This window comes from Euprymna scolopes, chromosome 42 (assembly GCF_053919585.1).
Source record: "Euprymna scolopes isolate OS-2025 chromosome 42, ASM5391958v1, whole genome shotgun sequence".
Lineage (NCBI taxonomy): Eukaryota > Metazoa > Mollusca > Cephalopoda > Sepiida > Sepiolidae > Euprymna > Euprymna scolopes.
Window position 1 is genome coordinate 66,375,096 of NC_136523.1, and position 15,524 is coordinate 66,390,619.

A 15,524-nucleotide genomic window follows, 5' to 3' on the forward strand; every position below is an offset into this window, starting at 1 on the left:
TTAAAAAAGATTGGAAGAAAATAAACGAAATTTAACTTACGTCGATTATAAAAAATCGATATAAATTAAAAGAAAAACATACCAATAAAAATTACTAACTAATGTGTAGTTCCATTCTTCATTGTTTAGAATTTATCCATATTTATATTTTAAAATCCATTTATATTTTAAATAAAAGAATTTTTTAACGCCTATTTGAAAAAGGCGCCATGACACAAGAATTTTACGTTTTTATCGAAAATCGGAAGTAGTTTTTTTTTTTTTATTGTTTTGAACTACGGATGGACAGAAGAAAGTAAAAACCAAACGTTCGCGTTAGTCGTCTAGCCTTGTCCGTGAAAAAAATATGTGTTCCCATAGGTTAAAAATAGTCAAATTTTACTTATAAGATTTTGCCTTTAAAAAAAAGACACTCGAGGATTTTTTTCTTTCTCAAAGAAATGTATAAATATTTGATTTATCATATTTTCATTGTTTTTTGTCAAGTGAATTTTTTTTTAATATCTAAAAAAAGAAAACACTGAATGAAATAGAAAAAATTGTCGTCATCGTCCATTGCTTACTGGACAATATAAGCAGCACATAGGCTTCCAATTAAAAAAAATCAACGTGTTTTTTTTTTTTTTTTTAAAGGGTTTTACACTTTGGATTTTACAGATAAATTTCCAAAAAACACTTTTTTGTGTTTTAATTTACAATATTTTATTTATTGATCTTTTATCTTCAATTCGTGATATATAAAACTTTGGTACATAAATTAATTATTAAAATTTTAATAGACATTTCCAAATGGGAGGGTGAATTAAAAAAAAACGTTTGTCTAAAATACTATATTCGATTTATTGGAAATAGCATAAAATTTCACATTAACCCTGAAAATATCGTAAAAATTTAACCAATAGAAAAATTTTGATAGATTTTTAAAGTTTAAAAATTGAAAAAAAATTAACTCGTAAAATTCAATTGATTTCATTACGTAAAAAATGGCTGCATGAAGGCGCGGCACTTTGTAAACACTGTTTTCTAAAAAATAATATTTCTATTATTTTTTAAACAACTTGAATAGTTTATTTTGGAAGTATATTCCATAAAGAAAATAAACAACCCACTTTTAAAAGATAAATTACACAGTTTCGTGTTAGGGGTGTCAAAAATTCCCCCAAAATTCTGATACACCTAGTGCTCAGCTTCTAATACAAATCCTAGTAAATTAATCCCCCTTATTGGCACGGTTGTTGTAAAAATGGAATGGAAACTTAAATTTCGCTCCGTTTTAATTTTTCTTTTTTTTTTAATTGTGCCCCCCCCAAACAAATATAATCAAAAGAATAACATTCAGCAATTGTACTTTATATATACAAAACACAAAATATTTAAAAAAAAAAAAAGAAAAAAGAAAAAGTTATTAACGAAAGGGAAATAATTCCATTTTTAAGCGAAAAAAGTCAGTTTGATATATCTTTTTATTATTTTTTACAGAAGTCCAACTTACCGTTCACATTGGAAATGTCGACATTTATAGGTTGTCGGATACGTTTACAACGAATAAACACTCCAATCTATTCATGCTAAGAACGGCCCTTGGAATAGACACCCCAAACCTCCTCATGTTAGAAACGGCTTTCGAAATAGACACCCCTAACCAGCATACCCGAAAACCTATGAAAGTTGACATGTCGAATGTGAACGATGAGTTGGACGTAATGTAAAAGTGTACCGAATTTAAAAGGGAACGAAATTTAAATTTCCGTTCCATTTTTACAACAACCGTAAAAGCAGAGCATTCTATGCAAATTTTCCCTAACAGTGTATTAATGTCATTTTTCTTTAAGTAAAAATAATATTTAGGTTTGGATATAAATTCCTAAACTCATTTCACACTAAATAATTTAGGTGACTGAAATAGGAATCTAATTGAATCTTTAATTTCCTTAATAGTAAAAAGATGATCCACAATGATCGATTGTTTAGGTACGGGCAAAAATAAACGAATTTTTTTTTTTTTTTAGGTTCCCGACAACCTTTTGATTGTATTTGAAAGATTAAGGACTAAACTTAGTTTCCCAAAGGAAAAAAATATTTGTACACGTGAAAAAAAAAGTTATGAAAAATGTTTTCACCGCGATCTTACCAATTCAGCTAAATTTTGAAGTTAAATAAATTCACTGTAAAAATCCTTTTAGAGATAAATATTAGTTTTCTGGGTCTATTTCAAAGATAATTAGTAAAGTTCTAAGATATTGAATTAAATAAAAAAAAAATAATAATAAAAAGAAACCACCTTGTTTGTGTTAAAAATAGCATCGGTAGTGCGAGAAATTCATTTTGCTTCAAGTTATAGCTCAAAGCAAAATGAATTTCTCGCACTACCGATGCTACCGATCGAATTAATTAATGCGGACTTTAGGGGCTATTTTCGCAATGTTCCTGTAAAAATTATTTTATTTTTTTATTGTTACAAATTACGATGTTTTATTTATATAAAAAAAGCAAAAATAAACACATCCTGTTTACATTAAGCAAGACCACCACGGCCTGTGAGACCAAAATATCCTTTTAGTGATGTCACGTGACGGTAGGCGGTGATATGTCCCCACATAAAAAAAATGGCCCATCGGTATAAAGAAAACCACCTATTTATTAAAAAAAAATTAAGTATAATGTTATAATTAAGCAGAGATATATAAAAACACGCATGGGTACAGTAAGCATATTATACCAAAATGTGGAAGCCATCCATCCAGTGGTTATTTATACTACTAATAACGAACGAACCAAGAATTATATATATATATATATATATATATATATATATATATATATATATATATATATATATATATATATATATATATACACGTAAATTGAATAAAATCACAACCTACATGAATAGAAATTCACAGCTGTTTCGTGAAAGGATGGACAATTACCTCTCGTCCATAGAACTGCAAATCTTCCATCTAGTCACTCCTCAGAGACGCTTACAACTATTCCCAACTAGTTTTTCAATCCGTTGTGAACACGTTTTTTTTCCCCTCCATATCAAATGGAGCTCGTATTCATATTTAGTTTTTAGTTTCGTACAACCCTTACAGTCAAGAACATCTTCCTATAACTTTGTTTTTAGCCTATTTTGGGGGCACTATTTTAAATGAGTCTCACTTTTTAAGGATATTCTTATTTAATTTTAGCTTTTATTTAGATTTCGCGGGTTCGAGGAACGAATGAGAAATCGATCAAACCCTGAATTCAGGATCCAGAATACAATATGTACAATTAAACATGGATTTGGGATTTTAAAAAAATGGGGGATTCTGTGAAAGTTAGTAAAACAATAAAAACTTCATTATTTACGTCTAGTTAAAACTTGATAATATTTACATGTAAAAACTAAAATGTGATAAATGAGTAATTTGGAGAAGTATGAAGCTAACGATTATAATAATGAGTTAAGGAACTGAAACAAACAATATGATTTGCGGTTTTAAAAAAACGGAAGATTATATTAAACTTAGTAAAACAATAAAAACTTTCTTTTTTTACGTCTAAAAAAAACTTTTAGATCTAAATCACTTCTAAAAATAATGTGACGAAAGAAGGATTTAAAAATTATATAAGCTCTAGGTTCACTTAGAATTTAAAATGCTACATTAAACCATGTTAGGTGTTTCTGTAATTCTATCTTGTATTATAATTATTCATTTATTGTGGGTATTCCTCTTTATCTATTACTAGCAGGGGTGCCCGGCGTTGCTCGGGTGTTTGGAGGTGTATGCTGTGCAAAAAAAGCAAAAAAAAAACAAAAAAATGGTTAATTTTTTAAAACTTTGACCCCTATTATGACCCCTTAAAATTTATTGTTTCGGGCTCAAATCACTTTATTAAGTTAGATCCAGGTTCAAGGAACCTATATCTAAAATTTCAAGTGCCTAGACCCAAAATTGTCGGAGGAGTTTGGTAGAGTTCTTAAAGGTCAAATCGTTGAAATTTGACCCCTTAACAGCCAAATTTCTGGCTGACACCCGTCACATCGATTTTCCCAAATCTCAGTACCCGGTATTTCAAATTTCGAGTCTATAGACTAAAAATTGACAGAGTTATTGCGTAGGGAAATGTACACAGACAGACAGACACACAGACAGACAGACAGACACGTTCACTTTTATAGATATATAATAGATAATTATAATTTAATTTTACATTATCTCTAGTCTTAGTTTTTTTTTTTTTTTTTTTTTATCTTATAGAATACTTTGCATCAAGCCTATTTTTATTTAGTCTATATATTGCCAGTTTTAAGGAAGCCAGTCTTTCATAGCCCCCTTACGGATGTATTTAGATATTCGGGAATACTTCTATTGTCTACATTTTTAGATTTTATGTAGCATTTCTTTCTATAGAGAACACAAAACATCATACGCATGCGCATACACCTCGACATTGAGTTTTATATGGAGAAATAGTAGTACTATCAGTTAAAAGACTACTTACCTTTGCTAACTTAGAGTAGTCATGATTACTTAATATGTTCCATAGTTTACATCGAAACCGGGTTGACCAATCCATATCTTCTTTGTCTTCAAAATCCATGCAGAACATTGCTTTTCGGTCCTGATCCAACTGCAAAAGCGATTCATACGCGCTATTCCACGAATCGTATATGTTCCAACAGCATCTCTGTATTAAGCCCTCATTAACACCCCAAAAATCTAACTCTCGCTTCACGGCTGGGCCACAAACGTTGGATGGCAGGTGAAGCTGACCCGTGCGGACGTATTCCAAAATAGATCGGAAACAAACCGGATCACGATCGAAGAAATAGTCTTTACGACTTTCTCGGTAAAACTGTTCCAGGAAGTGTGCATCCGAAAGGTTTGTGCCACCATGCTTATTCAGTGTTGACTTGTAAGTTTCAAACAGTTCCCCACCCACATTCAGTACAAGAGTAGCGTCTTCGGGGTCGGAACTGACGTTAATGTTGCGCGTTTTTATGTCAACTTTAGCGCCTGGGGTTAAAGCGGCAAGCACGTGTGAATTTAAAACTTTATTCTTTTTAGTCATTTTGTCGATGAGATTAAATTTTATCGATGAGATTAAATTTAAAAACAATTTTATTGGAGGTTCAGTTATCTATTGATTTAGAGCAGTTAGAAACGTAGTATTAAAACATTTGTTAAAAAATCTAATCATACAAGGAAAACAAGTTTAATTATGTTTGAAGAGAAATAGTTTATAGTGTACGATTTTTGTTTAATAAATTTAATATTTTCAATAAGTTTGGATTTGAAATCGAAATAATTAGATTTTCTTTTTCTTTCAGTTTTATTAGTGAGATTTGAGTTAAGATCAAAATAATCATAACTTTATAATGCCTCAACAATTGAATGATTACTGCGAATTCACCCGCACCCTTCTCATTATAGTTGATGACGTCATAAACACCTATTAATGGTTATTTTCCCTCAAACAAAATTTTCTTGCTTTCGTCGTACAGAAATCACGTGTCGATAAGAAGAATACCTGTAAAAAAGATGTTTAACAATTAGTTTGTTGAAGATGGACATTATCAAATGAAAAAATTACAAAGTCTATCTATACAAAAGTAATTTTTATTGACAATGGAATATAACAGATTTCGTAATGAATGAGAATTCAGAGTTTCAAAGAATTGTTTTGTCTGTAAAAAGAAATTGAGTCCACATGTTTATTTCAGCTGGCGCTGCGTACGCTTACGTGTGACAGTGTATGTAAATGGGACAGACATAGTAAATCACGTGTATGTTAGCGCGCCTATTTTTTTAGTGAGAAAGCGAGTGTATGAATCGTGTACATGTGTGCATAAAGTGTCGCTATGTTTAATAGTTCGTGTGTGTGTGTGTGTGTGTTTCTTTCGTTGTGCTGTGTCTAGATATTGTTGTTTCGTACGCACTAGTATTGTATCTAGAATAAAGCATGAAAAAAGAGGATATTAAACGTTTTTATAGTACTATGTGAGAATGTTCAGAAGTGAATATCATTTGTACTGTGATTGGTTGAAAGAAAATCAGATTAAGCGTTTGTCACACCAGTCATAGTGATAAAACTGACACAAGCAACATCTCATCCCAACTAAGAGTATAGCGCCACTAGCAAGGGAAATTTCCTGCTTCTGACCGAGAATAGACATTTAGACAAAGTAGAGTACTACTTTGTCTAAATGTTTAAAAAAAAATGGGAATATATTATTTATCCGTACGTATACTAAGTAGTTCAAGGCGATACAACAACAATAATAATGCTTTTGCTGCTGCTGCTGCTACTACTACTACTACTACTACTACTAATAATAATAATAATAATAGACGGTATGGAACTCCTCAACCAAGAGAAGATAAGAGCGTTTAGTGAAGATGAACTTACAAATATCTCGGAATGCTGGACACCATTAAATCTACAGAAATGAAAGCCAACACATGGAATAGGTAAATGAGAAGAACGAGGAAACTGTTTGGAAATAAACTATACAGTAGGAAATTAATTGAGGGAATAAACCTCTGGGCAGTAATGCTAGTAAAGTACTCTGAACCGTTCATAGGGTGGGCTGGAGAAGAACTTATACATCGTGATCAGAGGACGAGGAAATTAATGACAATGCACAATGCATTACACCCAAAAGACGATACGGACCGATTCTTTGTGAAAAAGGGGCCAAGGAAGGGGACTTATAAACGTAGAAGACATACAAAAAAAACATGGAAAAGTACATAAGTCAGAACACAGAAAGATTGATCATCGCAGCGAGAGACACCACCAAGAAAAATAATACAGGGAACAATGAACGCCAGAAACAAAAAGACAAGAAAAGAGAAAGAGCTACATGCACGATTTATCAGAATAGAAAAAGAAGAGAACCACGAAAGCACCTGGATGTGGCTAGGAAAAGGATACGTGAACAGAGAAACAGAATCATTAATGGCAGCTTTCGATATATATATATATATATATATATATATATATATATATATATATATATATACATATATATCTTTAATTGTAATTCAATGAATTTCAAAAAACTCTCATTGAAATGAATTTCATATCAAAGAATTTTTATTATTCTAAGCAAGACAAAGAATGCTTTAGAAAATTAATCTCCTTAACCTATAGGGTTTCGATGTCTACCATCTCATCAAAGGAGAGAAAATATTAGCAAATATTTATAAAGGTATGCACCCTATTTGCTAAAGTCAGTGAGACATGGAAAGTCAAAGTCAAAATAATAAATTTATCAGAAGTCCTGTAGCAGGAGGATTTGCAGAAAAAGGATATGAAAGTTTTTTTAGATCCAGCTTGCTTGGTAAAATCCATGTTATGCGTTCTTTACATCCGTTTGGTAATAAGGTCCAAGTTATATGTTGGGTAATCCGCATAGCTGTGTAGATATCAGAATCGGGCAAGTGCTTGTATAAATTTGTGGGTCCAGCGATAATAATTCAAAGTCTGGTGGAATTCTTTTCATTAGAAGTCTATATTATTTTTAGTGGTGTTTTTAGCAAGGTGTTAATATTAGGGAGAGTAGGTAGTGGTGAGTGGTAGAAAGTGGGGTGAAACATATGTGCATATTCATCCCTATATACACATGAACACACATATACAAACACACACATACACACAATATACATATATAAATACATACACACATATATATATATACACACACATATATAAACACACACATATATATATACATACATATACACACATAAACATACATACATATATATATAAATAGATATCTCCTCAAATAGAATTCAAAGAATCATAATGTTTGACCGGTCGCTTAATTGAGGTCAGGTCGTGTACTAGATATAGAGATTTGGTTCGGGAAGGGCAGAGCGGGAACAAGAAGAATATAGAGATAAGAATAAAAATAAAAATAAAATGATGGGCCAAATACGTAAATGGAATAATTCGTTGTTTCAAGATTTATCCTAGTTTCATCTCAAATCTCTTTGTCAGTTTAAATCGTATTTGTTCCGTCAACTCAAGTTATATATACTGCCCATGAGGTGCTAATTATTATTGATTTTATACGTATCTATATTTCCCTTAGAAAGGAGGATTGACATAAGGTTTAGAATATACTAATGTTTATGAGCTAATTGTGAAACCAATTCTAAGATTATTAATGGAACGTTTTATCTTTATTTTATGATCCTTACGGTAATTGTTCAACGCTAAATAAGCTAACACAAAGGTAATAAAGTAATGATAATACCTTACTGAAAAACGTTTACAATCAGTAATATCCATAACATTATGCTATTTAAAAATATTTAACTGGGGAAATTTTCTACAACTGCATTCAAACACACACAAAGTTACCTATAAATACATGAATACATATATACATACACATACACACTTCAGGCTTATGCGCGAATTCTGTGGTTGTTTGTCGTTTTTATATGCGCATCTTCTATTGAAATTTTAGTTAGCCAATCAGCTTTCTAGTATCCACCACGCCCTTCCTATCAGCCAATGAGAATGCATTTATCGGACAAAGGCCTATTTGACCTCTGGTTGACCTGTTCCTTTGTGTGTTCTCTATTTAGCCTGGATATTTAGCTTCTTGATCTGTTTTAAATCTAGATTAGTGTTTTTTTAATTTTTATTAATGTTAGTTTATATATACACATATATGCACATATACATATATGTGTGATCGTTTATGTATGTTCATGTTTATTTAGTTTATTTATTTGTTTATTTTCTATTGTTTTTGTTAGTTTTAAAACTATTTTGTATCGCTATCCTAGAGTAAATTTTATCTTGTGAACACAGTTGTTTGCTATCTCTTCTACAGTTTATTAGATGTTGGGGTTCTTTAAAGTACAGGATAGCAAATTTTTCATGAAGGCATAATCTACATGGGTCGTCTAGGTCCCGACACGTGGTAGCTTGTCTTATTATTTTCCATTCGACTACCGGCAAATGTCCGCTTTCCTTGAGTTCCCAGTATTTATTCGCTAGTGTTGTTTTCATACGGTGTTTTTTATTGTTGAATGTGCTTTTGTGGTCATAGTATCGAGTTTTGAAATCTAAGGAAGTCATACTTACGTAATATTTCTTGTTATTCTGGTTTTCTTTCGCAAATATTGTGGCCTGGTAAACTACGCTTTTGGTTAGACATTTATTTTGAAGTGGGAAAAGTGTACGATGTCTACAGTTGCATTTATCTTGTTCGTTATTAGTATTTTTATTTATAGTATGGTTGTTCTTGTCCGGGGTTGGTTTATTATTATATTATTATTATTATTATTATTATTATTATTATTATTTCTGCTAGTGTTGGTTTTATTTTTGTCATGGTGTCTACTTTTTTTATTGTTTAATTTGTTGTTGTTTACATTGTTTTTATTTAATATTTTGTTATAATGTGCTTTAATTATCATCTCTAAATTTTTGCAACAACTGTAGGATAACTTTAAGGTATTTTTATTTAAAATTTTGTGTAAGGGGTTGGTTGCGGGAAAGTGTTTTTCAATAAGATCTAGAAATTTCTTACTAACTAGCTCTACCTACGTATTGGGAACTTTTGAAGTAATACTTAAAGTTTACACATAAATCTATACTTTCATATATTAATTTTATGTGAGTAAATTAAGTAGCTATACTTAGCTCCTGAAACAGTCGAGCACTCTCAAAAGAATTTATTTCACCACATTAAAAATAGATATGGAAAGAGTTAATTTCGAAACATCGCTAAAAAACATCCCCACACCTAGCAAGCATAGCTATATCATTAAATTAATCCAAAAAACAGATGAACTAATACGCCGAATGCGATGGCGAACAAATTTCTTCCTTAAAAATGAAAATGTAAACAAAAAAGAATCCTATGGTTTTAAAACCCTTAAAAATGCGAAAACAGTAGACCTTTTGATAAACTTCGAAAATTACCTTTTAAACGTAATTAAAAACTTAGAATTCCGCAATCACACCTAACAATTTCCAACGGAAACTACACAAAATCGTTAGAAACATAAACAACTCTAATAAAATCTTTGTAAAAGCAGATAAAACTAGAAACTTTTATAAAATAGATAAACAAGAATATAACAAACTAATCACAGAAAACATTACAATAAACTAGACACAAACGAATGCGACTACATAGTTATAAATACTGAAAGTAAACAAATTACCGATAAATTAAAAATTAGCGATAAGGTTGGCAAATTGAAACCTAGAGAGGCATACATTCTGCTTAAAGACCACAAATGGGACTTTAATAATAATCCCAGCACCTGCTTAATAAACCCAACTAAACCAGAAATAGGTTGAATTAGCAAAACAATACTCTCTTGAGTAAACAAACAAATCAAACAAGACCTAGAATTAAACCAGTGGGCAAATACTGCCGAACCAATCACCTGGTTTAAAAATATAGAAAACAAAGATAAATGTACGTTTATACAGTTTGACAGTTCGATATCTGAAGAACTTTTTAACATTTCCCTAGAATTTGTCGAGGCATACATTAATATATCCTCGCAAGAAATCAAGATCATTAAAAAATGTAGAAAATCATTTCTAATAAATAACAATAACCAATGGATAAAAACTAAAATGAAAAATTCGTTTGATTTGGCGATGGGTGCCACGGACTCTGCAGAGGCATCAGATCTTGTGGGATTATTCATTCTATATACCCTTACAAGCATATTTGATACTATGGATATCGGCCTATATAGAGATGACGGACTAGCTATCATAAAAAAACTCCAACAAAGTCAAGGGAGATAACTTTAAGAAAATCATACACAAGGAAATGAAAAAATTAGGCCTAAAAGCAGACGTATCAACTAACATAAAAATAACAAACTTCCTGGACGTCACGTTAAATTTAGATAAAAACACATATGAACCCTACTTAAAACATAACGCTACTCCAATATACATAAACCCTAAGTCCAATTACCCACCATCAATAATAAAACAGATTCCTAACTCGATCGTAAGTAGGCTCAGTAATAACTCAAGTGATAAAAATGCATTTAACAGGTCAACCAATATCTATGAAACAGCCCTAAAAAATAGTGGATACAAAAATATCGATATCAAATATAAGCAACAAAACACCAATAACTATAATAAAATTAAAAATAGAAGAAAAAGAACTATAATTTGGTATACGGCCCCGTACAATCAAATGTTAAAAACAAAACTTGGCAAGAAATTTCTAGATCTTATTGAAAAACACTTTCCCGCAACCAACCCCTTGCACAAAACTTTCAATAAAAACACGTTAAAGTTGAAGTCCAATGTAAACCAATTCAAAGTCCAATGTGCAAGTCCAATGTAAACCAATTCAAAGTCCAATGTGCAAGTCCAATGTAAACCAATTCAAAGTCCAATGTGCAAGTCCAATGTAAACCAATTCAAAGTCCAATGTGCAAGTCCAATGTAAACCAATTCAAAGTCCAAAGTGCAAGGGACAGGAAAGCGGTTCGATCAGTACATACACAAACACGGTGACACGCCACCAACACGATCCAGCGTACACAATTACCAACCGGCCGTTCTTTCCTCACCCCTAGCCTTCCAAAACGGCCTGAATTTATAGTTGTCGAAGACCAACTGATTTGCATATATGCACGAGATTTTGATAAAGTTTCCGAGATCATACCATTGCAAAACGCCGTCGGCGCCATCTTGGAATTCTTTTCTTATTCCTAGCTTCGCAGCGATGACAAAGCACACACGCACACCTAGGTCGTTTGAATGGTAAGCCCTCATTTTCACAGCTTTTGCCACACTCCCCCTGATATCATTATCACAGAGGGAGCAGGGAGGCGGCGACCTCCTTCTTCGGAGGGGCAGGCAGGGAGCCTCGTCTTCAGTTGAGCTCTCGTCCACGGTCTGGGGATCAGTGAACCAGAGGTTGCTAATTTCAGTGCTGTCGTCGTCCGATGAAGCCGGCGTATACCAGAATGATGGTTCACTGGTCGTGGAACTCGTTTCACTTTCGTCACCGAGTGGCGGCTGTGCCTGTGATGGCGATCGCAGGTCCCTGACGTGTCGGGCACCCCATCAATCTGCACGGTTTGCAGGCTGATCACCTCGGTAACATGCGTGGTTCCATAGCGTGTGGTGCATTTGCCACAGGGGTTCTTATCCCAGACGATGTCTCCCACTTTTATACTATCTCGTGTCGCCTCTGGCTCGGGTAGAGGGTTGGCCTCTACCCCTTTCACACTGACATGGTACCGGTGCAGCGCCTCAGCCGGTGCGGTAGAGGGCGAGACATCATCCTTAGGGGTGACGTTGTACCAGTATAGCGCTTCAGGCACTGTACACCCCTTCCTAGCTGCAATGGTCTTGATGGCCCGGTGGTTCCGTTCCACGATCCCATTCCCACTAGGCACATGGGCGCACCGAAATCATAGTCGTACACCCCCAGCCATCTGTGAACTTCTTGAATTGCCCGCTAGCAAAAGCGGTGCCATTGTCGGTCAGTATTTCGGAAGGAGGGCCACGCTCAAGGAAGACACTGTCAGTGAAGTGGCCGTCACAACGCAAACCTAGACGGTCCACAGTCAATCATCGTCAAAAAATCCCCACCGTTGTGGTGGGTCACGTCCCGGTAGTCCATGACGGGCCTATCCCAATTGTTCTTTATGCTCAGTTTTCCCTTCTTCCACCGGGCAGGTGCCGGATCGATCGACTTGCAGGTTTCACAACTCCTCACCACTGATTCTACCTCCTTCCTTGACACACAGGGGTCGACCAGTCCAGCGAAGTAGAGAGTTTGGTTTACACCGGGGTGCCCACTCTGGCAATGGACATCAGCAACATGGTCTGGTTTGAATCGACGCCCCACTGCGGCGCAGTTCACAGGTGCTGGTTCTTCCATTTCTTTCGGCAGGTCCAACCAACGGCGTGCCACTCTGGTCAGCCAATCCGTGCGATTCTGACAGGACTGTACTAACGTCACATCCACGACCAGGTTGTATTCCTCGATGGTTTTGGTTAGGGTAGCAAGCCACCTCGTATGAGCATTTTGCCTGATGCCTTCGTCACCAATCGTGCCTTTCAACTCAAGGCATCGGTCGTCCACCAATACACACATGTGGAGTCTGTAACGATGTGCAGGACTCTGGCCTGCCACTGTAGCGCCAGGTTGACCTCCTTCACTGTGGCATCGAGTTCAGCCAGGTTGATGTGCCTGGTGTCATTTTCTGGCCGAAGCCAGCAGGCATCTTCCACGATAGATCCGCTGACCACAAGAGCAACACCAAGGGCGAGCGAGCTGGCGTCCACCCAAACCATAAACTCGCTCCCGTCGACGCAGCATTTCCCTCGCACTGGATCGTCCTCGGAGACTCTGGCCAAAGTCTTCTCTAGCATTTTCCGCAGGGCGGGGTTGCGCAGCTCATCGTCCCACCTGGTTGACATGGAAGTTGCTTGTCGCGTTATGGCCGCCACCGCCACCCGGAGCCACCCACACACGGGGAAGTGGCACACCAGTTTCCCACAGATGGAGAAGACGCACCAACACTTGACACTAGTTGGGACTTCCGGGACGTCACTACCTCTTCCCCAGCTGAGTCCGTCTGCACTGCCGGTCACGCGCAGGCCAAGCACCTTCATTCCATCTCGCAGTAACTCCGGCTCCTTGCACCTTAGCCCGAAGCTTTCGAAGTGTTCTTTAACCTTCTGTGCAGGCATGAGGCTCTCATTCACATAGATGTCATCGATATATGACGATGTCGCTTGTTGCACGGCTTCGTCCTGACGGCGGATCGCCTGCATGATTGCCGTCATGATGTTTGGGGCCACATTCAGGCCGAACTCTAGCCTCGTAAAGCAATAACGTGTCCCTTTAATCTTGACCATCTGGTACAGCCACAGTGATTTTTCGACGCGTATCTGCAAGTAAGCTCTTTGCAAATCCAATATTGTTGCGTCCGCCTCTTGGTGGCGCCACTCTCTAAGTTTGTGTGCACAGACGTGCTCGTTGAGTTCCCGGTAGTCCATGATGGGTCGGACATTTTGTTTGTTCTCCTGCCTGATAGCCATCAGGGGAATCAACCCCTTTGGGGGCCCAAGTTCGTCTTCCGGGTACGGGACCAGCCAGCCATTGTCCTTCCAAATCTGGAGCTCTGCCTCGTACTGCCCCCTAAGATGTGCGGGAGGGGGATACTCCGCCAGCCGATTCCGCAGGGACACTGGTGGCTGGTCACCCGACCACTTCCAGGACATGGTCCAGGCGTTCGTGCCCCTGTCGTATTTTGCATGGAAGTTGGGTTCATCAAGAGTGGTGGCTGCGCAGACCAGTGTCTCATGTTGGGAGAACCTTACATCACCGGCGCCGTTTATGGTGATTCCACTCAGCCGTGTAATGGAATCTATTCCAAGAAGAAGGTCGTACCCCAGTAGTTCCCCGTCGACCACCAACGCCTTCACAGCCACCGGGGGGCCACTGCCAATGCTTACGTAGACCTCGCTCACCCCACTACACATCAGCGAACCTGTGCCAATGGTTAGTACCGAGACCTTCCGCTCCTTCCACGCGGTGCAACATCCCTTGCGTATCAGGGTTTGCGTGCACCCGGTATACAACCAGTGCTGAGCGTTTGCGCCCGTCAACATTCACGATTACTTCAGGGAGCGTCTTGTTCACAGCCACTTTGGGGAGGGTGCTGGCGCCGCGGCTTCCTCCCCCTGCTCGTTTCCTGGACACACCTGAGCTAAATGGCCTGGCTTGCCGCAACGGTAACAACGCACCCGCTTCCGTGCTCCATAATCCGGCGCGTGCTTCATGTCACTTCTACAATCCCTGGCGAAGTGGTTGGGGCCGCCACATTTATAGCATTGTCGGCCCTCTACAGGCGATTCCAATGCCTCAACTGCCGCCGAGACTGGCTCCTCATCGTCCTTCATGATGTTGCAGGCTCTAGCCAATAGCTCCTCTAATCCAAGCTCATTGAGCCTCGATGACGCCCACAGCAGTCGACTGGCGCTTTCCGGGAGCCCAGACAGGAAGGCGCACGCCAGTATACGGTCGCTTCCACCCCTGAAGGGGGCGGCAAGCTTCTTCAGGTCGGCCAGATAGACATCCACCGTCTCCCCTGGCCCAAGCCGTCGTCCAGAAAATTGCCGCCAGGCAACAAAAGGGTCCGCTCCAAATACTTCGTACAATGCCTCTTTAATTTGTTCCATAATCGCGTAATCCCCGAGCTGCTGATACACGGCATAGGCCCCTTTGGTGAGCCTAAGCAGGATGACTATTGCTGGGTCCTTTATCTTGCACAATCGGCAAATGTGTTCGGCTTTCTCTAGCCATTTGACCACCGAAGGTCCATCCGGGGAGCCGTCAAATTCTGGGATCAATTTCAGGTCGAACTTGTCCATACCAGAGATATTCGCCGAAATAGCTTGAAGTTGAAGTCCAATGTAAACCAATTAAAAGTCCAAAGTGCAAGGGACAGGAAAGCGGTTCGATCAGTACATACACAAACACGGTGACACGCCACCAA

At 37.2% G+C, this 15,524-nt stretch overlaps 2 protein-coding genes across 2 annotated transcripts in view; both read right to left on the reverse strand.

The window, feature by feature from the left end:
• The window catches only part of LOC145267173 (potassium voltage-gated channel protein Shaw-like), a 239,127-nt gene that overhangs the window by 206,617 nt on the left and 16,986 nt on the right, over positions 1 to 15,524 (reverse strand). The window contains exon 2 of the mRNA XM_080123230.1: positions 4,492 to 5,520. Coding sequence (XP_079979356.1) covers positions 4,492 to 5,061 — 570 coding nt within the window. The 5' untranslated portion in view covers positions 5,062 to 5,520. The remainder of the gene's footprint in view (positions 1 to 4,491; positions 5,521 to 15,524) is intronic.
• LOC145267194 (uncharacterized) lies at positions 13,078 to 14,508 on the reverse strand. The gene is made up of 2 exons (XM_080123258.1): positions 13,792 to 14,508; positions 13,078 to 13,701 (listed from the first exon to the last, which is right to left on the reverse strand). Exons 1-2 carry the CDS (start codon positions 14,506 to 14,508, stop codon positions 13,078 to 13,080), a joined length of 1,341 nt encoding a protein of 446 aa, XP_079979384.1.

Excerpts from the sequence above, each read along its gene's own strand:
- LOC145267194 (XM_080123258.1), bottom strand. The coding sequence starts at position 14,508 with ATGTGTAGTGGGGTGAGCGAGGTCTACGTAAGCATTGGCAGTGGCCCC. Across the intron at positions 13,702-13,791 it reads TCATGACGGCAATCATGCAG|AAGGTTAAAGAACACTTCGA; the intron begins GCGATCCGCCGT and ends ATGCCTGCACAG.